At 44.5% G+C, this 25,943-nt stretch overlaps 1 protein-coding gene across 1 annotated transcript in view; it reads left to right on the top strand.

Moving 5' to 3' along the window:
- Positions 1 to 25,943, top strand: part of LOC138566790 (cytochrome P450 2F2-like) — a 316,131-nt gene that overhangs the window by 134,857 nt on the left and 155,331 nt on the right. Inside the window, exons 3-4 of the mRNA XM_069644444.1 lie at positions 12,845 to 12,994; positions 14,436 to 14,596. Coding sequence (XP_069500545.1) covers positions 12,845 to 12,994; positions 14,436 to 14,596 — 311 coding nt within the window. The remainder of the gene's footprint in view (positions 1 to 12,844; positions 12,995 to 14,435; positions 14,597 to 25,943) is intronic.

Here is a 25,943-nt window from a genome sequence, read left to right as displayed (position 1 = left end):
AAGGCAGGAGTGTCCCATTGTGGCCCATTGCGCAGAAACCAGAAAGCATTATTCATACAGGCAGCGGCGGCATTTCTTGCACTGTTCTGCATTTTATTCTATGAGATACTACCTGCTTTATAATGGTAGATGGGTAGCAGTGTGCTATCCTTTAATGTATTGTCTATTTGGGGTGTTATATGATTTATGCACGTTTCAAGACCATCATGTTTATTTTGCCCTGCAAGTTCTTTTTGCATGCACATTTAATTTTTAAAGGAATGCAATGTTCACATGAATTCCATCATGATCGTTTTCTAAGTCTTGCTCTTTATTTTGACAAAATAACTTTTTGGAGTAATCAACAAAGTAACTTTGGCCTAATTCCACTTGTCTGAATTCTGTGATCTGACAAAAGGGCATACCGCAATGTTACCATTTTCATGAAATTGTGATGTGCCAAAATAGCAGGGGATTTTATTTTTTGACAAAACAAAACTTTGACACTGGGTATGCTGAATTATTTTAAAAACTATATTGTCACATGATTGAAATTCTCACCAGGTTGCTTTAGCATGTGCAGTCCCTAAAGAAACATCCAAACTGCTATTTCAAGCTACTGACCAGATTGCAGAGCACTGGTGGATATCATGCAGTGTCAACCTTCACAATGAATATCTGATCGCTTTCACACATGCTGATATGCTAGACAATTTTTAAGAGACAGCTACCAGTAGAAAATAATACAAAGGAAGATGTTTTTGTAGCTCTTAATATATCAGTGAATACCTGTGTTTTGTTTTTTTTCTTTATAAAGAGTAAGTAAACTGACCAAAAAAAGCATGGTAAAAATGTCCATGCTGGTGAACATTACCATCCCTTTTCCTTTCGCCAATGTCACCTACAAATCGTCCCTCAACTATGAGATGCTCGTGCTAAGGTAAAGGTTGGAGATCCCTGGTATAGATTATGCAAAACATCCCAACCCGAGTTTTAGAAATGTGTGCCGAGCATAGTAAGGCTTGAGCTGTAGAGGGTTGGATTATTTTTTATAATAACGCATGATGTCTTTCATGATACAATAACGAAGGTGTGAAAGAGCTCTTAAGAGCCAGATTGTATACGAGTATGCTATACTTGCTGGTAGGTGAATGAATACATTTTTGTAATCAGGTTGGGAGATGTCCATTCTTTTATGGCTGTCTTTAAGTGGATTTCCTCCGTGCTGATCCTTTTAATGTGTGTAAACTGTGAATAGGCAAATGAGAATGGCACAAAGTGGCAATGCTCATAAGAGATTTGATTTGTAGGTTTGGCCTAGGCAGCAATCAAAGAGAGGGCTTTGCAATACCAAGTAAAGCTCCAAGGAGCCACAAGGAGGCTGGACACTTATGCGTGTATACATGCAGGACTGTTGTCTTGGTTTTCCCCCATGTCTGAGGGTCATGAATCTAGCCACCTACACTGAGCATTGTCTACATCTTCAACAAGATGATATGATCTTGCACCTAAAGGGTCTTTCCTGTTACTCTGCTTCTTTCTACTAGTCCTTTCCTTGAACTTCTCCTGCATTTCGCCAATAATCTGTCATGTAATCATACAACCATTCCACCTCAACTCTCTCCTAACAAATAGGATTGTATCCGTAACACTTGGATGCAGAGTAATCCTTATCCTTCACCATTGAAAGCAGCCTGTCCTTCCAAAAACACATAGCCAAGAAGGCCCAAACAGCCTGACCCCAAATCTCCACCCATCGTAAAATCAAGCCCTCCGTCCTGCCGCAGGACTATTGGACTGCAGTACAGGCCCTTTGGGTCTTGAACGTCAATGGGGTAAATGCCCTCCTGACAATGCTCACAGCCACTCACTTGGCCCCCCTAAATGCAGTCCACTGGACTGCAGCACATCTTATTACAGGACTGCAGCCCATCAGATTACAGGCATGCAGACATTTTACGGAATCACCTCCCTCCTGTGCAAACCACACCGGCTTTCTCTTCAGGACAGGATATTGTTTAAGAATGCAGGTATCCTATACAAAGCAGTCACGAACAGCACAACAGCGTATCTGGCAGCTAAGCTCCACATATTGAGTGGCACACATTCCTTCTGCACCAAAACAAACAACCGGCTCAAATCACAAATAGTCTGCAAAGAGAGGATCTGCAAACACTCCTTCTAATGTCATGCACTGACCCTCTTCAACTTGATCCCAGTATCGACTTGAAATGCCCCAACATTTCTCCTTCTTCACAAATCTCTCACAATGTGGCTTTTTCAACAGCACCCAACCATGGACTAATGTCAATGGACACATAGAACACAATCTACAGTACTGCACTACTGTTAAAAGATACCATCCCAAAGGCTGCCTACACAAACTTTGTGCAGCGCTTTGCTGCTCTTTTGCTAGGCTTGCGCTTTACACAATAAAACGAAAATAAAATATGAAGCATGCCTGCTCCCCCATTACCTGTATTAACTCCCCACCTCTCTTTTCCTACTGCTGAATCTGTACTCCATAGTACTGCTTCCTCCCGCCTCTACTTCTGTATCTCTCCTTCTTGCCATCCCACTCCTTCACATATTCCTTCACTTCTCCTCCCTCCTTCTTCTCCCCCTCATCCTTACTTTGTACCTCTACTCACAATGCAGCATCTCTTCCAGCCCCCTTACCTTCTCTTCCAGCCGCTTGCCTTTCTAATTATATCCTCTATCAGTCTCTTTCTTTCTGCTACAGCTCCACCTTGCCACTAACTTCAAAGACCCCCACTCCCAGAGGAAACCCTGCAGCTTATCAAATTCCCTAAACCCACCCTTCAGGCCAGCCCATGCTTGACTTATTTGTGTGTTTGGTTGTTCATCTTCAGTGAGGAATAGTCGCTGGACAATATCTGATAGTTCTGCTGCCCATCTTCTTCCATATTCTCCAGCAGCAAGACAAGTTTGAAAGTTTATTTATGCCTACCATCATCTTGGAAACCACTAGGAGTGTGAGCTGAGTTGAGCTCAGTACTTCTTCAACATGTACCTGGATCGGTAAAGTGGGGGTTAATGCAAGAAATGTTATTCATGGTTATTCGTGGTTATTCAGCTTCCCTCTGATGTAAGTCTGACTTGAGTATGATGACATTGCTACACCATCTTATTTTCTCTCTGTATCTCTCTTCCTTCCTGCCTCCTCCACTTCCTTTAACACAAAACATTTTGTGTATGATGTCAGAAGGCAAGATGCACTTGTCACAAGGGCAGTGATTGGAGCCATAAAGCACGCTCACTTTAGTCCAATAACCTATAGGCATGTGTCTTTAAAACAGAGGACCTCCCACTCCTTCACTGATTCACTCTTGGACAATCATCTGAGGAAGAATTCATATGGACCTCCTTTGGGACAGTTGATATTTCCAGAGCCCTCAACCACTGAAGTGAGGAAGGAGCAGTCTGAGGCAGAAGAAAACTCTGCTCCCCTCCCATGCCCAGCGCACAAAAAGGGTGACTTTTGCATCATCTTTTCATAGAGCCCCTGGATTGGGTCTCAAAGCAGCTGAGGAGCCGATTAGCAAGGCCCCTGTAGTTGCACATAGAACCAGTCAAACCACATAATGACCACAGGACGCGCCAGTTCTGCTTTTGGCACTCAACCACATCTTCAAACTACAGCGCTTGCATCTTAGAACCAGCTCAAAACCGCATCTTGTCTTTGCAGAGCCCATCACCTGCTAGACTTGAATCAACCATTCATCTCCGGACTCAACTCATACCACTGGAGTGTCACCAATTGACTTGGAAAAACAGTTACTGAACTACTTGACCATTCTTGACCTCGAAACACCACTTTGTTGAACAGAGCATCAGGTTTACCAATTCGAATCATCACTGATCAAAGCCCTCTTACCTGTATAGTACAGAGGAAACTGTTTTGTGATTCCACAAGTTTCCTCACATTGCGTATTAGAGTCGACCCTCTTCATATCATTTTACTAGGAGTATTATAAACAAATATGTAGCAGAATAAATACACAAGTCCTTGCTAAAGGTGTCAGGATGATTTCCAACTCTTGATAACCCCAGTTTTATATACCAACCGGGGTCTCCTTTCACAGGGTGACTTCCCCCCGGGATCTCAGCCCGCAGTGATGTGTAAACAACCTGATGGGTTAGGGGCTCAGGTGAAAATGCAGGAGCAACCAGCAGAGCTAGAGAGGGGGAAAAGAACAGATGCACCTGTACCAATACAACAGATAATCAACAGGCTTTCAGTAATAAACAAAAACACACTTAAGGGACTATCAAAAGGTATTGCATACATAATTATCAGGTCTCTGATTAGGTTTATTTTCCTCTTTAGAGTTACGTTGTGTGTAACTTTAGCATTACTTGCCCTCCAGCTATTCTTTCTATTCCCTAGTGGAGTGCTAAGCCTAGGTAACGCTTGCGGGCTGCTTATCTAGGGTGAGGGGATAGAACGAAAACTTGCCATGTAACTACTATAAACACAGTTACCACTGTATTTATATAAAAAGCACAACTTAGTGTTTTTAAACCAAACTAGTTTGCATAATGCCTTGCAGGTGAAGCCTAATTACTTTATTCTTTTTTCCCCTGCTTGGCATATTTTTTAAAACAACACAAACAAAAATAAAAGCTTATATAAATGAGACAACTCTCATTGGTTTAGTGAACCATATTTTATCTCTTCCCTAACATTACATTATATATGATGGTGTTATCAAAATGTCATATCACTTAAGCAAGGATTTTGTTTTCTGCTTGCATAGACCTTTGGACCATCCCTGTGGTCCTTTGCCTACTGGTTTCAGTAGTATAGGGATTAATCACTTTCTTCAGGGCCGCAGCACTCCATACAAGGCTGCCATTAAAGACAAAGGAGAGAGTATTTGCAATGGCTGCTCACCGCACCCCAATTGCCTGTGTAGCCAGGCAGTCTTAAAGTTAACTGAGAATCAAGCAACTATTTTCATTCCCTCCGGGCGTGGTTTTCTTAACGTACCGATTAAACCACTGTCCCAGGAGGATAGCTCAGTGGCAGCGTGCTCGACTTGGAAACAAGATGACACAAAGCAACACAGGTTCGATCCCTGGGTCCACGCTTAGAAACCTCTGGGTATTAAGCGCGTTATAAATAACATATCATAAATAACCTATCATATAATTAGAGGAAAGACGAAATTGCAGTCCCAACTCCATTCAATAATAAACACAACGCTCTAACAGTACCCAGTTCCTGCTGGCGTTGTAGGGAAGGAGGTGGAGAACCTACTTGGATGTGTCCTTCCAGCAAGTCTGTAAAGCCAGGTGTTGTAAACGATGATGCTGGGATGAGATTGATGAAGATTGATGAAAATAGAATCCAGGAGAAAGGACACCTGACCGGTTGGCACAAGGGCACAATATAGGGCGAGCAGGAAGATGCACATGCACAGTCCTTGGAGGAAAGGAAAAGGTCTGTGTTGCTTCAGGGGAGAATCTGTAGAAAGTGAAAATTCTCTAAAATAAAAACAAACCCAAGCTCACAAAAGAGTTCCGTCCAGGCGAGGTGCAAAGAAGAAAAATAACGGGGAACCAGATCATCCAGGAGGAGAGGAATAGTTCAAGCAGTAGACAATCTGAGGATCAAATTTTAACAGTAAGGGATGCGAGAGCTGACGTCACAGGAAGCCAAAAGTTCAGTCTGTGACACGGGCAGTCAAGCATCAGGACAAGCAGGGGCCAGGCAAGGCAATCCGAGGAAACAAAGCAGGGGTCAGAAATCAAGAAACAATTGAAGAAGGTAATAAACAGGAAGGGCAGCTCACCAGCAAAAAGCATCAGTTAAGGAGTGCCACACTGAGTACAGATGCTGATGCGACCTAACACTCTTGCGGGTTGCATCGGCAGAAATACACACATGACCACGCATGTGTGCACGTCCCGCGGGTCGTCTGGGTGTTGGAGTCTGCAAGCATCGCAGCAGCGTTTTCTGTCCTAGCCACCACGGCAGCCGCCACTGCTGGCATTGGCGAGCAGACAGAAGGACGGGCGATGAAGGTGGGCAAGCTGTGACAAAAGGCAATGTACTTACTGAATAACAGTTTTAAATGTTACATTGAAGTGAAGAAGAATCTTTTGGTGGCTGGAAGTGTTTACTCGATTGGGACACAAAGCAAACCTAAGAAGTAGGACTTCATCATCCTGATCTTTTGAAATCATGTAATTATCTCGGAATCTTTTTCCATCAAAGTGAAATGGAAATACATTTTTATGAGCTATTGTTATCTACCCTTAGGTTATAAATATTTTCTTTAATAAGGCCCCATTGCCAGTCGCCTGTCACTTTACTATCTTGGACAAACTAGTGAAAATATATTTAATAGTTACAGCTCAGGTCCATTCCCATACCCTGTTCCTACTCAGTCTGGCACTTGCTCCACTTGCTACAATAACACAAAGATTTGTAGTTTAGTTTAGTTTAGTTTATTATTTGTAGAGTGCACCTAACCCTGAGATATCTGGGTGCTTATGCTTAGGTGGTTGTTACAAATACAATAACAGAGAAGCAATTTACAAAAGGCTGTTGACTCGTGTTACATATTGCTCAACAAGCTGACATAGAATATGTATACATGGAAGAGTAGGACACGTGCAAGTGGAAGGACTAGAGACCCTTGGGCAGGCCAGTCACTGGTCACATATTCAGATACTGTTAGATCAACACAATAGACAAAGAGCAGAGCAGGTCATAGATGGGCTAAAAGATGTGGAGATTGTCCAAGCGGAGATTAATTTTGCTGGGCATAGAGCCATTTTTTTACTTTGTGTCTGAAGGACTAGAAAGAAGGTTCGGCCCTAAGAGCTGTGGGCAGGGAGTTCCAGAGTTTTGCTGCTAACACTGGTAAGCTGGACCCACCTGCTGTTTTCAGTTTGTACTTAGGAATGTTGAGGCAATGTGAATAGTAGGATCTGGTGGGTCTGGTTGATTGGTTCCTGGAGAATTTGTCAGTTAGGTATTTGGGGGTTGTGTTGGATAGGCATTTGTGTGTGATTACTAACGTATGCAGAGAAATTCTATGTCGCACTGGGAGCCAGTGTGAATCCCGTCATATGGAAGAGATGTGGTTGGCTTGTGGGATATTTAAGGCTGATCTGAGAGCATTATTCTGTAGCACTTGTAATTTATTCAGGTTTCATTCAGAGGAGCCTATAAACAGTGTTGCAATAATCAATCTTAGATAAAAATCAAAGCCCTGGCAAGAGTGACGCAACTATTGGTAGAAAGGTATGGTTTACAGGCGTTGATCAATGTGTTATTGTATGCTGTAGCTGAGGATGTGGCATTGACTTGCCTTTTGAGGGAGAGGGTGTAGTCTAGTTAGAGGCCTAATGTTTTGACCTCACTGGCAACTTTGGTGATGTTCCCATCAATGTTGAATGATTTGTAAAGTGAGTCTAGTTTGTTTAGACAAGCTTGAGAGCCCATGATAATTAACACTGTCTTGTTATCGTTTAGAAAAAGGCTATGGGCAGCCATCCATGACTGAATGTGAAGATAGGTTTTGTTTAACATTTTGAAATCTGTGTCGTAGCAAGCCATGAGAGTGATGAGGACTTGGGTGTCATCTGCATAATTTGTGAAGGTGACACTCAAGCTGTCAAGGCGATCAAAGAGGAGCTTTGTGAATATATTATAAAAGGTGGATGAGACACAAGAGCCCTATGGGACTCCACAAGAAATAGGTACTGGATCGGCAGATACTAGGGTGCAAAGACATTAGTTGTTCAGTTTGATAGAAAGGATTGAATCCAGTTTGTGGTGTTCGAGGAAAATGAGGCAGCTGTGGTCAGATGTTTGATAAGGATCTGGTGGTCACCGAGATCAAACGCTGCTGAGAGGTCCAGCAGTAGGAGGATGGCGAGGTTGCCTTTGTCTTTGGCCTCATCCATTTGAATTTTTAGATCAAGGAGGCCTGTTTCAGTGCCATGCCTTGGTCTAATACCGGACTGACACAAGCCTAAGAGGTTGTTGTCCTCTAGATGTTTTTATAATTGAAGATAAGCCACTCTAGCTAATATTTTAGGAGGAATGGATCTGTTGTTGTATGTCTGTTATTAGTGAGTATGTTTGGATCTAGCTTAGGTTTTTTTGAGGAGAGGCATAACCCATGCATCTTTACGATTGTTAGGGAGTAAACAGGTTTCTAAGGATGAATTGATCAGGGAAGTGATGAACAGTGCTAGTTCCTTAGCTCCTTTCTTGATAATTGTGGCTGGCCAGTGTGCCCCTGGCATTTTGTAGGTTTTAGACCGGCAATGATACCTTCTACTTCTTTAGGGGTGACTGGAGAGAAGTAAAAATGGTGACACAGTGAAGGCTGTGGGTCGGGAAGTTAGTGGTTCGAGAGAGACTTCTCTTTTTTGTCTCAATTTTGGATTGCAGCAAGGTTATTTTGTCGAGATATGGCGTTTGGATATTGGCACACCCAGCAGCATCTTTGATTCAGGTTTCTGTGGGTGGTGCCGGTGACTCCAATTCCCTCAGAATAGTAAAGAGCTCTTTAGTTCCTGATTGAGCATTTTTTAATTCTGAGGTTGTAAATCTCTCTATTGGTGTTAAGAATGGCTACTTTGTAGGTGGTAGCATTAGAGGTCAACTTTTACTTGCTTGGGATGGATGGTCTTTTTCTCCATTTGGCTTTGGTAGTTCTTTTGGCTCTGAAGAGGGTTTTTAAGTCTGCAGTGAATCATTTGTTTAGGTGGGCTGTGGATTTGGCCTTCCTTGTTTTTAGCGGGGCGATTTTATTTAAGGCTCGATGTAGGGTATGGTCATAAAGGTCTACAAGAGTGGACGAGTCTTTATCCAGGTTTTTAGATGGATTGGTGATGGGCTGTAGTAGAGGTAGTAGATTGTCTAGGGTAATGTTACGATTGTTTCTGGACATGGTCTGTGGGGCAATGGTAGTGCTAGCATTAGGGCAGGCGCTTCCCTGTGTTGCAAATGTGATGTAACGGTGATCCGACCAGGCACAGGGCTCATTGTTGAGGATTGTAGTGGAGCAGTTTAGGTCTGCCAGCCAATCCAGAGTCTTGCCGTTGTTGTGTGTGGGGTCATTAATGTGATGTGTGAAGCCAAGTTGTGAGGTAGAATTCTCTATGACTGTGTCGTTTATGTCGTGAAGGCCTAAATTGAGGTCTCCCATTAGTACAATCTGAGAGCATGTCCTTTAAAGTGATTGCCATTCCTAAATCTGGTTAAAAAAAAACTTAGCCACTCTAAAGGGCATGGATTGACTAGTATCTTATGTGACACTGTTGATTTCTGAGCTTAACAACCCTGTTCAGCATGACTATGTCTCATCTTGAACGGTAGGGAACAGTGGTTTTGATAGCAGCTCATAGTGGAATGTGACTGGAAACAATAGTATCCTTTGCATTAGCACATGAGCAACGAATGTTACCTCTTAGGGGAAACACAGACTGGTCAGCCCCTGCAACTGGATCATTTAGAACATGACAACTTTCAATATATCACGTCTTCATTCGTGTCCTAGACAGTAATGATCCTCATCCCAAAATGTTCTTTCCTAAATAGGGATGCCCTATTAAGCCAATTACCAAGTGCATTCAGTAAAATCAGAGCTATTGCAAAGGTTCAGCTCAGGCTACTAGCCTGGAATATAGAGGGCAGGGTGCACACATTGTAAGATTTAGATTGGGCAGGTTTTATCAACAGTGCTGACATCATTATGCTATGCGCGACTTGGTTGCACTGTCACAGTGATCTAAAAAGGTGTCCATGGCATCCTATTCCAGCAAGACGACATCATACAGGGCAGTGGTCTGATGGCTTAATCTTATTAGAGGCAGTTAATCTTGATGTATAACTGCAACCCATTAGCGTTGTGTTTTAGAATATTGAGGTCGTCAAATTAATAGACCACTGGAGTAACCTCACATATCACATTCATTTTCTTTGATCCGCACTTTGATTTTCTTTGATCCGCACTTTGGAATGGTGAAAGTGTTTGAGTGGTCAATGTGAAGGAAATTGTTCTCTATATTAAAGTGAACAGGGCTTATAGACACAGTTAAATGAATTGGCGTGATTTCAATCTATAATTTGGTGAAGTATTAGATGGAAGACTATGCTCATGACATGATAGCCCATGTTAACCCCATTTTGCAAATGCCGGGAATGCCTTATTTTATGTAGCATGTTCTTAAGATAATACATTTGTGCAGATTAAAAAGAGCAGTTAACCCAGCTTTTAATAATGGCAAACAAGTAGTACAATAGATTTCTTTGTAGTTCATTTGAGACTATAACATTACTCGGGCTCAGTGCTTGTAATCCCTGTCTCTCTGTCCTTCTGAAATGGAACATCGACAGTGGCAGAGCAGCAACCAGTTTGTTGCCCACCTTGGAGTAAAAATGTTCCTGGGTAACAAAGCATCAGTTGTCGAAAACAGTGTAGCAGGCAAAGTTTATGAGTTGCAATATATGCAATTCATCATTCCCAAATGTGTCGTTTTGGGCGATTTACGCGAAGAACACCATCTGGTTGTCCACTGAAGAGCCACCATGTAGAAATGATATGGTTTTCCTCTATTACCTGGGTATCAGGTAATATTATCCCCATATATATGGTCGCCGTATATAATATCGGCAGGAAAAGGTTGTGGCGATATTATATGGGTGACCATATATATAGGGCAGCAAAAAAAAAAAGTTAAAAAAAAAGGGTTTGGGGGTTGCGGTTGGTGTCCACTGCATGTTCCATACAATAATGTCCCCACAAAAAACAGCCATTTTTCGGCGATATTTTTGCATGGCGATATTTTTGAGGGGACATTATTACATGGAACCATTACCTGGGCAGTCCAATAGAGATGACACTCTATATGTTACCCAAATATCTCTGTTGGCCATAAGACCCCAAATCATACAATGCCAGATCTGGAAATGTTGTTCATGACACTGCCTCTTTGACCCTTTGACAATTAGATAGTACCATTGGCCAAGGGTCGATGCACTTTCAGAAAAAGTGTTTTGATTCAATCACTTGCGTTTTCTGCTTCACGTGTTGGCTTGAAATAAGTCACTTTGGTTTTGTGTGTGGCCTGATTTCTCCCTTTCAACATTTCTGAGGCTTTCAAATAGTAATAGCTACTGCCATAAAAAAACTCATGCAGGGGGGCGGGCGGCCTATATTGGCATGAATAACACTTGCCGTGTAATCCTCAGAAATACGTTCTGCAGGAAGATAGAGTAGTCTGTTTATAACCAGTGTGAGTGACATTTCTGTTTTTGCAGACGATAGACCGTTTTTGATGTTTATTATGCTGCCACTTCACGGCAATCGGTGCAGGAGATGTAGGTCAGAGGCAACGTGCTCACCTGCGAAGCAAGACGACCCAGAGCAACACAGGTTCGATCCCCGTGCCACGCTTAGAAACCTCAGGGTATTAAGCGCGTTATCGATGGGTCTTTTTGGGCATTTCAGATATTGGCCTCTTTTCCCACAGTATAGAAAGGGATGGCGATGGCTCAGCAGGTTATGTGTTTTCCTCTATTCTCCTGTATCCTGTCGCATGTTAGAATCAGCCATTCTGACAAATTGAGTACCATTAAATTGGATAACTGTAAGATCTTTTGTTTCTGAAATTGAAGAACTAAGGTAGCAAGCGCTATTATGAAAATGAACGAAAGAATCATAGGGATTTAACCTAACAGCTTTCAATAAAGCTGTATTTCATATTGTCAGGTTAATTTAGCAATTCGATTGATGCTTTGTAAAACCAGTTAATTTATTATGAGCAAGCAGTGTGCTCTTGGCACACAGACCACAGATGCAAGGGAATGTGCTCTACTCATATACATTAGAGGCTGTGACACCAAACAGGATACCTGGGCTCAACCCCTTTCTTCTCCCCTAATCCACTTGAAAGGGCTTAGTTTGATTTAACTGAAAACATGAGATCCTCTGACTGGGAATGAGTTCAGATTGCAATATAAAGATGCAAACCCGCTGAGTCATTTACTTCTAAATTGCCCCATTGTCACATCCAAGAGCATCCATAAGGTGCCCACTTCAAATCCCGCCTCTATCACCTGCTTCAACTCCACCGTAGCCCTCCCGGCCACAGCAAGTCCTTACTGGCACTCTTGCCCACAGGTCGTCCTGTATTAACTCTGCCATTGCGGATGGGCAGAACCATTCCTGACACAAATGTTTGAGTCTGGGCAAAAGATGTTATGTTCCACATCTGAAGGCAGCACCCGGGCATGTGAGGCTCTACCTTACAAATGTGAACTTCACCTGGAATCTCAGACTCTATCCGTCATAGGATTACAACACTCATGTACTTGGCATGAGATACTGTACCGTTCATACAATGATTGCACCTGGAAAATTAGGTTTCCCGGATCACAAGACAGCAATAGCTGGGCAATGAGGCATGTGTTAGGATGAATAGGCACTAAGTGACATGATGCGGCTCTACTAGCAGATAATGGCTGTTTCCTGGTCTGTGGTAGCAGGTCTTGGTCTGCTCTTGGAATATTCTATCTTTATCCATGGCACATTGAGGAAGCCTTAGTTAATATATGTTTGCCAACTATAATTCCCTTTTGTCTGCTTCACAAAAATGTGCTATTGTATTACCCTTACCCTTGATGTAGGTCACTTTGATGACATCATGTCCAAAGGTCATGTGACATCATTTTCTGTGAACTTATTTAAGTGAAAGGTCATGCGATGAAATTACTGTGATATAATATAATGGGTGAAGTCTCTTCTACAGCCCCTGGAACTTTGTTGACCTGACATCCCTCTACCATGTATTTCATCGCATCTCCCTCTTTCAGAAATTGCATTCAATAATGGGGAGAAGTGGAAGGAGCTCCGCAGGTTCGCCCTCACAACACTGAGGAATTTCGGGATGGGAAAAAGGAGTATTGAGGAGCGTATCCAGGAAGAAGCTCAGTTTTTGGTCGAAGAGTTTAAAAATACAAAAAGTGAGTACATTTGTCATTTTAATTTTTCAATTAGACAAAATACATGCAGAATACAAGTTTACTTTCCAATGTACTGGAGAATTGTGCCCTTCTGCGTCCGATTTCTTGCATTTCGATAACAAATTCACCGTACATAATCTCACCAGCGTTACAGTATTGTCCCACCCTGCATACAAGTGCTGTACTTAACATACTTAACTAGCCTGAAAACAAAATCCCAGTGCTGCAAAATCGTTGGCGTTGGTCAAGTATGTTGTTTGTTTTTTTTACTCCAAATGATGCTGCTTCTGTGTGCATAGCCACACTCCATCCGCATATCACACAATCAGGCCCATTTAGCGATAGCTAGGAGCATTTACAATGGGTTACTATGAAATACACATGCTTTTACGAGGTGAAAATGACATGTAGATCGAATAGGAATCCACTGATTTACCACCAACTTGAAAATTACATTCTGGATCTAATGCAGAAAGATTGGGAAGGGAGAGCGGGAAAAGCCGGCGGATGTGTTTAGCCTGTCCCGCTCCCCAACTCAAATGAATGAAAATCCTGCAGAACAGTAAGTGTGACAAGTGAACCACCGCTTTTATCGCCACTTTTAACCATCTGCTCGATTCCCCAATTGATCCGCAATATTTTGTAAGCAATGCTCCTGGTGTCCTATAGTTTTACTGAAGACAGCACAAGACCAGTGTGTGGTTGTCTGGTGGGAGATTCTCAGCGTTCTAACTCCGAACACAACAGATTAGTTGGTCTGCTCTGGCCAGCCTGCAAACCTTTCCATAACTCCAAAGATTCCAGTTACACACCTACGTAAGTGAGATTTTTGAATGAACATCAATTAAAGATGCGAAACCATGGCTTAGTGTTAAACAAAACCTGCATCTTTTTTAATCAGTAAGAATGAATAGCCTTCAATACCCAACTATATATGCAGGCTACAGAATGCCCCTCTGACTAACTTTGAGTGCAGCATATTGCAAGGGCAATCTGCAGACTTTTCGCTGGCTTCAAGGACACCCCATTCTGAGCCCCCGCTGACAGTAAAGTGGGTATTCGTTGGTAAGGCAGCAGATGGACGGCCTCGCATTCTAAATCTATGTACATGTGACTCTCACATATGAATGGTGGCAAGTCTTCCCCAGAGTGCAACCACATTTCTGGTGGCGGCAACAGATAGCATAGATGCATTGAATGTGAGTGAGTGAGTGAGTGAGTGAGTGAGTGAGTGAGTGAGTGAGTGAGTGAGTGAGTGAGTGACATATGCTCCAAAACCGCTTCAGGGAGTCTGCATGATTTGCAGGTGCAGGCTCAGCACAGTTAATCTCTTCTAATTTAACAATTCCATTTAACAACGGCGTCGCCAATAACCCCAGTATGAGTCCCATATTGATATTTACTCCCATTTAAGATTGTTGCACCTTTTTCTTTTACGCAGTGGCACCCATCGAGCCTACTATTTACTTCAGCCGCACTGTCTCCAATATCATCTGTTCCGTCGTCTTTGGAAAGCGATTCCAATATGATGATCAACGACTTCTGGACATTGTCAACTCTATTGATGGCAACTTTCGGATCATGAGCAACACCTGGGGAACGGTTCGTATACACTCAGAGAATGCCCATCTCTCCGACCTAAAGTGTATCCCTGCTCTGTCTGCCACGTCTTACTTCCTTCACTATAAGTGCATACATGCAACAACAATGATCTCCGCCTCCTCTCCAACTAGAGTAAATGCTGTGGAGGTGCAATATTGGATGTGGTGTGTGATGCTGTGAAAGATGTCGCCCTGCATGCATCTTGTCTATTAGTGCCAGGAAGGCTGCAGAAGCAGCTCTTACCGCTTAGTCAAGGATTTCTGATCTAGCTCCCTAATCTGGGAGTAGTTAGGGCAACTGTAGACTTTTTTTTCTCCTTCTCTGTGATTTATGAGAGTGCATCATGGGGGACTTATCCAATAGAGGTCGGGCGGGTTGCGTGGGGGCAGGGTATATCTCAGTATGTACACTTTGCTGTACGAGATTTCATTGCCACCCCTGTATCAGCTGCAGGTATTATGTGACGAGCAAGGAGTATATGAAGAAATCTAATGTAGTGTTTATACGTTTCTTGATTTCCTTCACTCTGCATTGCTGGTGTTGTCTCTGGGTGGCAGGATTTTGAAACTGCTAACTAATTTCCTGATTACTGTCCCAGAGGGTCACGGATAACAGGTGCGTAGACAGTGTGGCATCAGCATTTGAGGTGCTTGCATGTATAAATTGGGAAAGTTGTCTTTGACTTGGTCTATGCCAAATTCGATATGGATAGGGATTTGCCCACAGTCTTGAATCTTGGTGATAGACCCAGTTCTTACTGAGCTGGTCTGGTGAGGGCCACCCAAACAGTTGCTCTAAAGAGGGTGAGGCCACATTCGGTGAGAGTGTAAGCCCTCATTCGGGGACCAATGCAAAAATGGGGAGCAAGTGGGGAATGAGCTGGAAAACCTTTCCCAGACAAAATAATTGAGAGTGCTTTCATTTAGTTGTGCAAGGTTATCGAAGATGAGAAAACGAAAGATTGTAAATGTGAGCATTGTTGTTGTCCTAACAAAATAAGAGGAATGTTGAGGTTCATAGGGGAAGATACTACATATATGAATGCATGTTTCTTTGTTTGTTTGTTTATTTATTTGATATAGCGCGCAAAACCAAGAGGTAACAGGGCGCAACAGAGAACAGAGGAGTAAGTATACATAAAGACTTGGTTACAGTTAATTGCAGTAGTCGAGTCTGGATAGTATTAAGGCATTGGCGATGGTAATGCAGCTAGCTTGGGCGAGGAATGCTCTACTTGCTCTGATGAGCTTGCACGTGTAAGCGGTAGAGGATACTAAAGAGTTCACTTGTTTTTTTAATGACATGGCTGAGTCAAGGTGAAAGCCTAGAGTTTTCACTGTTTTGGCGACTGTGATAGTGTTGCCGTCTATGTTGAAGTTCTTGTAGTCAGGACTGTGTTTTTTTAGGTTAAAGTTTGGGTCAGAGGAGCAGTATTTTGGTTTTCTCATCATTCAGGCATAGGCCGTGTGTGGCCATCCATGCCTGAATGATGAGGTATATTTTGTTTACCAAGGCCGTATCTGAGTCGAAGTTGCCCGAAAGGGGTATGAGAATCTGGGTGTCATCTGCATAGTTAGTGTATGAGACACCCAGTTTGTCCAACTTGTCAAATAAGGGCTTGGTAAAGATATTGTACAGGGTAGGGGAGACGCAGGATCCTTGGGGGACACCGCAGGTTATTTTGATGGGGTCTGCTGAGGCTAGTGAGGAGAAGACTCTCATGGTACGATTGTCCAAACATGATTGCATCCCGGCTATGGCCTCTTTTGAGAAGTGGGCACCGAACCCAGGTGTTCGCACTGGACTGTGTGATCTACCAGGTCGAAGGCTGACGACAGATCAAGGAGGAGAAGCATGGCGGTGTTACCTTTGTCGTTAATCTCATTGATTTGGGTTTTCAGGTCGATTAAGGCAGTTTCTGTGCCGTGTTGCGGTCTGAATCCGGATTGGCGGGCACCTAAGAGATTGTTGGTTTCTAGATATTGCTGGATTTGTAAGTATGCTACTCTGTCTATTATCTTTAGCAGGAATGGCACTGTGGTAATGGGCCTGTAGTTGGTAGGGATAGCAGGGTCTAGGGTTTGCTTCTTGAGTAGTGGCAGAACCCAGGATTGTTTGAGGTTGCTTGGTATGGTGTTGGAGGAGAAGGATGCGTTGATCAATTTGGTTATAAAGGGAGCTAAGTCCCTGGCTGCGTCCTTTATTATCTGGGGTGGACAGTTGTCGCCTTTGCAGTTGGAGGGTTTGAGAGAGGCGATGACCTTTTCTGTTTCTGGTATGGACATTTTAGCGAATCTGAAGAGGTTTGGGCCTGGTGGGTTAGTTATTTTGGCAGGGATGCTAGGTGGTGAGTAGTCGTTAGTGGTTATGGAGTCTTTTTTTAGTGCAATTTTTGTTTGGATAGTTTTGATTTTGTTGTTTAGGGTGTTTTGGACACTGGTGCTCCATTGTTTGTCTTTGGTTATATTATCTGGTGGGGGTATGGGGGATTGCAGTTCTCTAAGGATTGCGAATAGTTCCCTGGTATTGGAGCTGGAGTTTTTGTTTCTTTCATTGAAAAGGTTCTTTTTGGGGAGTAGGATTTCTTTTTTGTAGTTGTTTGCGAGTTGTTTAAGCTGTAGTTTGTTCGCTTATGTGGGGGTATTGCGCCATTGAGTTTCTAGTTTCCTTTTTTGCATTCTTAGTTCTTTCAGATGGGGCGTAAACCATGCGTTGAGGTGGGCTTGTTGTTTACTCTTTTTCAGTTTTAGAGGGGCAATAGTGTCTAGTCCTGTCTTCATGGCATTGTTGTAGCTTTCTACTAGGCACTCTGGGTCATGTGATCTGCTTCTTGCACACAGTGAGAATCTCTGGCACTGCTGCCTTTAAGGAGAATGAGCTCTAATTGGGTAAAATAACAGGCTTCATTGCACCAAAATACTAGATGGAGTGGCATGAACATGGGGGTTATCCAGGTCTATCAAGTTGTACCACTGCTTTACTTGACGGGTCCCATTGTTGGACCCTTAACCCATTAGCTCAGAAGTATAGCGCAGCCATGTTTACTTTTGCTTGGTCCCATCCCTTGTTCCCTCCACCCAGCAACCAATAGAAGGTCACCGAGAAGGCGTGATCACATCTGCACCTTATTCTGCACTTACCCATCCAGCAGCTCCCTATTTGCTGCTAGAAAAGAAAATTAGGTACAAAGTGAGGAACAAGGGAAGGACCAGAAACAAACAAGGAATTCAGCAAGGCAAAGGGATGAGTACATCTGACTAAAAGTGCCATGAGGATACAACATGGCAGGACAGACCTCCCCCTGGCATCCTTTTGTCTTCTGTAGCAGTGCCGCCCATGCGCTTGTCACCCAAATTCCAGGCTGTCCCCCTCGAGGCAGAGAGGAACCATCGTAATCCCCATCGCCCATGCTACAACCATCTAAATGGCCTGAATAGAGATAGTGTCATTAGGGTTACAGAGGGCTGAGGAGTGGCAGGGCAGTAAATGGGTGGTTGGGGTGGTGAGGCTGTGCACTTTGAAGCTGCATTTGTCACATTATGGCAGCACCTGGGCCCAGAGGCTTTATCGGGCATATGATGACTACACTAAGAGTTGAGAGGGGTCAGAGGCATTTAAAAACCAATCCAGGTTCCTCCCCAAATACAGCACTGAAACAGCTACCATACAGGAGGTTGACAACACCCTTCAGATTAAAGATAAAGGGGACTCATGCCAGCTAACTCTCCTTGTCCTCATGGCTGTGTTTAAATTTGTCGACCATGACATTCTACTCGCTCTCCTTGCACATAGGAGGTTCTTTGGCACTGCTCTGTAATGTTTCACATCCTACCTATCTGAGAGACCCCAGGCTGTCATTACAGGCTCCCTCAGGTCTGAATGCTGCCCCATCATCTGTGGAGTCCCTCAAAGTTCCATTCTCTTACTGGGCCTCTTTAACCGCTATGTGGGAATGGTGAGCTGGCTACTAGATGACCCCAACATCACAATACAGCCGGGCTCAGATGTTACACAATTGTACTTAAAGGTCATAGGCTGTTAGGGAGAATTCTCTGTTTAGGCTGAACTTCCTAACCTAGTGAGTCCCCCAGCAGCTTTGCTGGATTTCTGGAGTTTGTTTTTTCCATCCTGCCAAGAGTGAGACTCTTTTTCTCCCACTCTTGGACATGAATGTGTGTAATTCCTTTAAATGTCAATCTGTTCTATGGGCTATGGGGTCTTTTACTCCATAGGGTCTCATATGTTTTTCTATGTGTGTTACAATGCACCCTCCGTGCCGTAGCACTGGGGCATCCTAGCGGACCTCCATCATAGACTCCATACCCGGGGACTGACTACTGTCTCCCAGGGCATGTAAAGTCACCATTGGCTTTACTAGACCTAAATTTACTAACAGAACTAGTACCCACCATCTTATTGTGGACGTACTAGTAGGAGTAATTCGATTACTCCTAGGTCTGTTACTCGAGGGGGCACTGTCCCGTCCCCCCTCGTCGAGTTTTGGCTGGTGGCAGTGGAAATTACTTGTTATATTCGACCCCGAATATAACTCTATGGGATTCTTCTCATTGTTGGAGATTAATACTTTTTCTCTCGTTAATCTCTAGCATACCACCGATTTACTTATCTTAAATAAGTCTATCGGAGGGTATTTTCTTCCAGAACTCGGTTTTTAAAATGGCGTCTGTGTTCGTCTCTGTGACTCCTAAACCAAAGGTTGAGCCCTTTGTTCCACTTTTGGCGGGCTTCTGTACAGAGACCCTCCAAAGTGGTGCCATTCTGTCTGGGTTACCACAGGGTGTGGGAGGGCGTTTAGGCACCCTGGACCGAGTTGCCTTGCCAACTCCAGTCGCACTCTAGTGTGATTGGCCCAAGTGGTGAGCCACCCTGCTCACCACTTAGCGTGTTTTGATTGACAGCTAGGCTGAATGAATGGGGGTTTTCTGCATAAAAGCAGGGCTTTTGGGACTGGATCTTCAGAAGTCGCCACAGGACCTAAGAATCCGACGAGGGTAAAGCTGAGCCGACCTGCAACGACGACACCTCCGGTGGAGCCCTGCGGAACCGACTCACCACTTCCCCACGACAGAGGAGATCTCCCTGCCGGAGAGTCTCTTCCCCTGACTGGTGGGAACAACCAGTCCCCTTTGCTTTTTCTTCGCTCCAGGACGCAGTGGTCGAATTGCCTGTGCAGAGCACCTCGGCAACCAGATAGCCACTACCCCTCTACCGCGACCAAAAGGTGGTGCCTTGTGACGGAGCACTCCGCAGCTGGTCTCTTCCCTGGTGGTGCACCGGACTTCACTTTTCTTCGACGACGAGATCATCTCTACTCTTGCGAAAGACCCGACGTGCATCCACCACCAGGAACAACTGCCCCCGCCGGAGCTGTCTCTCCACAAACAAGGTACCGTATCCGCCTGGCTTCCCTTTCTGCTGGATAGTGAGGTGTCTTAATCCTCGCCTTTCCATTGGGTCGCCTTCAAGCTTTCTTTAACTTGTTGTTCTGAACTGGTCCAATCTTTCCATAACTATTTGCGATAAAGACTCGAAGTGCATTTCCACTGAGACACTTTTTGGGACATATCGCCTTGCCTCTCTCCGATTGGGCTAGGCCTCTGAACTTTGTGATCTGCAGTAGACCCTGCCTTACTTGCCTTGCATTTGTCCGTAAAGTATTGGTACCGAGTTGCCTTCATAACCTGCCTTATTTTTCCCTCCCGTCCTAAACGAATACTAGAATGCCATCTAGGTTAAAGCATACACCCCTGTCTCCAAATAAGTGATGCCGTTGAACGTAGACTTGTCGAACTATTGTTAGGGGGATTGATATTTTCTTCGTAGAGTAATTATGATTGAAATCGTTTGCCGTATTGAGTGCCAGAGTGTTTTCTAGATGTGTTCTTATAAATAAATAACTATATATCTTTACACCGAAGCCTTGTTGCGTGTTTGCTTGTCTTACTGTGTAAATTGCCCTATTTTGTATACTCCACATACTGCCTAACTCTTCTTGAGGGAAGTCTGACTGCTCAGCCACAGCTACCAAGTGAATCTGTGTGGTACAGACTGCTACCAAGTGGGTTTACTGCCAAACAACTGTAGTCCTAAATCTTTTGCAGTGGTCCCAGAGGGAACTGCACAGGTTTCCGCCTAACATAGGCCCACAAGCTGTAGCTCCCACTTACTCATGCCTTGAATGATGATTCAAGCATGGGTGACAAGTGCCTACTTAAAGCTTTCACCCACCAATGTGTACTCTTTGGCCACCCTTTCTAGGCAGGAAGCAATTCAAAGGTGGCTGGATGAAATGTGCTTGGACGGGTGCAACACTCAAACCACCCGCTCAGCAAAACCAAAAGCTTAATTGTAGATAGCAATCTATCCTTCCAACAACACATCGGTAAAAGTGTTCAAATGGCTCCGTAACTGATCTGCCTACTCAGCAAGATCAAGCCTCCCACCCCATGATTTCCAAACAGTTGTGCAGGCCCTAGTGATCTTGCTTATTGGTGTGGGGAACGCCATCATCATATGGTTCCTGGTTGCTCACCTGACCCCCCTCAAATCAGCCCACTGTGCATATTGACACTAATGATACTATACGAAAAACATATCCATGTTTTTTCTGCCGATTTTATGGCAGTATCCTCACATAAGAACATACTTTAGTTGCCGTTACCTTTAAAAATGCGTGCCACAGTATGAAAACATGTCCAAACTGGCTGTACTAAAATGCCAGTCAAGCTCCATAATAACACTTATCATGCTTGCTTTATCAAAGATGCTCAATATAAAATGCCATTCCACAATACAAAATGACTGAACTGGCCGTATTGACGTGCCAGTCAAGCTACAAAATAATACTTATGCTTGTTTTACCAATGGTGCCTAATACAACATGGCATGCCACAGTAAGAATAATAACACTGATCCTTCTTGCTTTATCAAAGATGCCCAAAACAAAATGTTGTTCCTCAGTAAGAAATGGCTAGACTGGTTGCATAAAAAATGCCAGTCTTGCATCATAATAACACTTATCATGCTTGCTTTACCAAAGATGCCCAATACAAAATGTCATACCACAATAAGAAATGGCAAGACAGACTGCATTAAGATGATAGTCTAGCTACATAATAGCACTTATCAAGCTTGCTTTATCAGCCGTTTGCATTAAAGAATGCCATGGCTGCTCCTTGGTGTGCCAGCTCCTTGCAGTCAGACATAATCACAATAATGACAAACGTGATTATGTGTGATTGCGAGGCGCTGGGGGTACTGGGGTAAGGCATGCTTTTTTTCATTCTGAGAATCTTTCATAGATGCCCAGTAAAAAAATGATACGCCTGTACCCTGGGTCCCGAGCTCCTTGCATATGCACACAATAAATGTGGTTATGTGAGCATGCCAGCCACTGGGGCACCAGTGGGCGGGCATGTTATTTTTTACTGGACATCTATCATAGATGTCCAGTAAAAAATATACCACGCCTGCCTCACAGCACCAAACACACAATCAAAGTGATTATGTTTGTATGCAAGGCGCTAGGGGGCCAGAAGGGCAGGTGTGGGATTTTTTACTGGATTTCTATCATAGATGTCCAGTAAAACAATACTATCACTGTCCCCTGGGCCCTAAACCACCTCAGACAGAGAGCTGATTTTGGCTGGTAAGGAGGGGATTTGTGCAACAAAGGCATTTTTTGAAATGCCTTTGTTGTTCAAACCTCCTAACCCCACTCGCCAAAATCATCTTGGACCAGCAGAAACACGCACACACAAACACACTTACACAACATACACACAGCAGGCACTCGCTGTCTCATTCACAGTCATGAGAACCCATCATGCACTCACTCATAACACATCCATACACATATTTAAATATTAAATAAACAAACAAACAAACACACACATTTACACAAATTACACACATAACCTACACACAGCAAGCACTCATTCATTCACACAAACATCCATCATGCACTCACTCAAAACACAACCATACATTCATCCATACACATATTTAAATTATAAACATACAAACACACACATTTACACAACATACACACAATAAGCACTCACTGTTTCATTCACACGAACATCCATCATGCACTCACTCAAAACATAAGCATACATGCATCCATACACATATTTTTTTTAGAAATGAACGTACAAACACACACACATTTAGACAATATACACACTGAAAGCACTCTTTCATTCACACAAGCACCCATCATGCACTCTCATAACACAAGCATACACACATTTAAATACTAAATAAACTAACATACAAACACACTCATTTACACAACATACACACAGAAAGCACTTACATCAGCATCCATCATCATACATTCACCTAACAACACAAGCATGCACGCATCCATACACATAATTTAAATTTCAAAAAATGAACATAAACAAACTTACTTTCTGCCGCGGGTCCGGAGGTTCCAGTGCTCCAGCCTCCTGCAAGCATGAACCAGAATCAGGACGTTTTCTGTTCCCTGCACATGCGTGCAAGGGGACTGAGCGTGGGTCTGGAGACACCCCATTCCAGCCTGTTCTGTCTGTATGTGCGAGTAGCCACAGGAGTGCCCCCTTGCACATTCAGACATGCAGTTCCCACAGCATTTCAAATGAGTCCTGCAAGGCTGCGGAAGCAAGCACCCCCAGCCTTGCATGGCTCATTGAGCTTGCACGACTCGAATCATTTAACTGTGAAAGGGAAAAAACAGCTGAGGGAGTGCTTGTATTTTAATGGGTTGGCTTCTCCATAATGGATGAGACAGGGCTAAGACTTGGTGGGTCGATGCCCCATCTCCCATTATGGTTGAACCATCCCTGGTTCATAGTCAATATACTAGTTCATTTACAAGCTTTGAGGATGCAAGCAGGACTCTTCTAGCATTAACATTGCAGAGTAGTTTACATTGCACTACAGTATGCCATTGAAGTCTCATAAACCAAAGGATCAGCCACACTCCTTCAATACAACGTTTGACATTTGAATGATTTGTGCACTTTCTGATACAAAAGCTGACTACTTCTTTCTAATTCTGAAACCAATGCACAGAAGGGAAAGGCATTATCATAAAAAGGCGTAATCTCATGGCCTGCCCTAGTCCAGGAACATATGCCTTTGGAGAACAAACCCTTCTGTGGGTTCCTATTTTCTCTGTGTGTTGTCACTGGTAGTGCTAAAAAAGAACCCCCAAGGCCACTATAGCATCTTCCATCTAAGACGTTGCAGATGCTTTTTTATCTTCTCTGTTAAGGACATCCACATCCTGACCCTATTAATTTCAGGAGCGGCCAATAACCCTGGACTCAAGCTGTGAAGCATCAACCCACCTTATCACATAACAAACATGCATGTGCATATGTTATGTTATGTTATTTGGCATTCATATAGCGCTCTATATATCATTGGTATGACCTGAAAGCGTTGGTAGATTGAACGACCTTGTGGACCGAAGTCCAGGTCAGTTGAGAGAGTAGGATGTTGAAGGGTGCTTGGGTGCACCAGTTAAGTGAGCTGCTGATGTAATTGCCTGATGGTAGCTCCATCCTAGCATTAGGTATGGTGATATTGATATCGGTTCAATGTGTGCAGTCTGGCGGGTGGACACCAAGATTGTGTTCTGGCTGCTTTAGGCCTGTGGGACGCTTATGTGTGTAGCTAGGTCAGTTTGTATTGGGAAATAGCTTTGTTTTATTAGAATGATGAGGTGTTCATGGGATAGTGTTCGTATGTGAGCAGCTAGGCCGAATTGATCGAGGGTTGTAGCTGCACTCTAATTGTGTGATGGTGTAGAGTAGAGAGTAAGCATAGTGATATGCTATGATATGATATGATAGTTTATTTATTCAGAGCTCACATACAATGCATTTCAAAGCACCCCGCGACAAGGGAGGGAACAAGGGAAAACACAAAAACATGCCTACAGGCCATTAACAATAAGAATGACAAGATTAACCATTGCACTTGGCCTGGTGACACCCCAGACAGTGCAACTGCCAAGACACAGACAGGCGGGAAACGGGAACAGACAGACAATTACTGTACTAGGCCTGACAACATCTACAGAGAATCACACAAGGTGAGGGAGAAGGTAGGAGAAAGGAACAAGCGACCATCGCACTAGGCCCTGCGACACTTCAGGCAGTGGGGCAGCGGGGGACGGAGAACCAGAGGCTGCTGGCGGCACACAGCGACAACACAGGACCAGAGGGGCTGGGACATACAGCGACAACACAGGGAACTAGAGGGGCTGGGGGCACACAGCTACATCAAGGGGGACCAGAGGGGCCTGGGGGGCACACAGCAGCATCACAGGGGATCAGATGGGGCTGGGTACACAGCAACAACACAGGGAACCAGAGTGGGCTGGGGGCACACAGCGACAACACAGGGGACCAGAGGTGCTGGGGGCAAAGAGCGACATCACAGGGGTACCAGAGGGGACTGAGGGCACACAACGACAACAAGGGGCTCAGAGGTGGCGGGGGCAGGCAGCAACATCACAGGGAACCAAAGGAGGTGGAGCACACAGTGACAACATGGGGGACAGAGGGGCTGGGGGCACACAGTGACATCACAGGGGACCAGAGGGGGCTGGGGGCGCACAGCGATATCATGGGGGACCAGGGTCGATGGGGCACACAAGGACAACACAGGGGACCAGAAGGTCTGGGGGCACACAGCAACACAATGGGAACCCGAGTGGGTTGAGGGAACACAGCAACAAAACGGGGACCAGAGGGGCATGGGGGGCATACAGCGACATCACGGGTGACCAGACGGGGCTGGTGGCACACAGTGATATCATGGAGGACTAGGAGGATGGGGCACACTGCGACAACTCGGGGTACCATAGTGTCTGGGGGCACACAGCAACAACATGAGGACCAGAGGGGGCTGGGGGGCATATAGCAACATCACGGAGAACCAGACAGGGCTGGGGCACACAAGGCTATCATGGGGGATCAGGGGGCATGGGGCACACAGTGACAACTCGGGGGACCAGAGGGTCTGGGGGCACACAGCGACATCACAGGGGATCAGAGGGTCTGGGGCACACAGCAACATTGCAGGGACCAGAGGGGGGTGGGGGCACACAGCAACATCATGGGGACCAGAGGGTGCAGGGGGCACACAGACATCACGGGGGACCAGAGGGTGTGGGACACACAGCAGCATCACAGAGGACCAGAGGGGGCTGGGGCACACAACAAGAACACGGGGGACCAAGGGGCTGGGGGCACACAGGAACAACACAGGGGACCAGAGGGTCTGGGGGCACACAGCAACATCATGGGGACCAGAGGGGCTGGGGCAC

Source organism: Ambystoma mexicanum, chromosome 2p (genome assembly GCF_040938575.1).
Source record: "Ambystoma mexicanum isolate Mex_15411 chromosome 2p, UKY_AmexF1_1, whole genome shotgun sequence".
In the NCBI taxonomy this organism is placed as follows: Eukaryota; Metazoa; Chordata; class Amphibia; order Caudata; family Ambystomatidae; genus Ambystoma; species Ambystoma mexicanum.
This window is presented reverse-complemented; position numbering and strand designations above follow the sequence as displayed.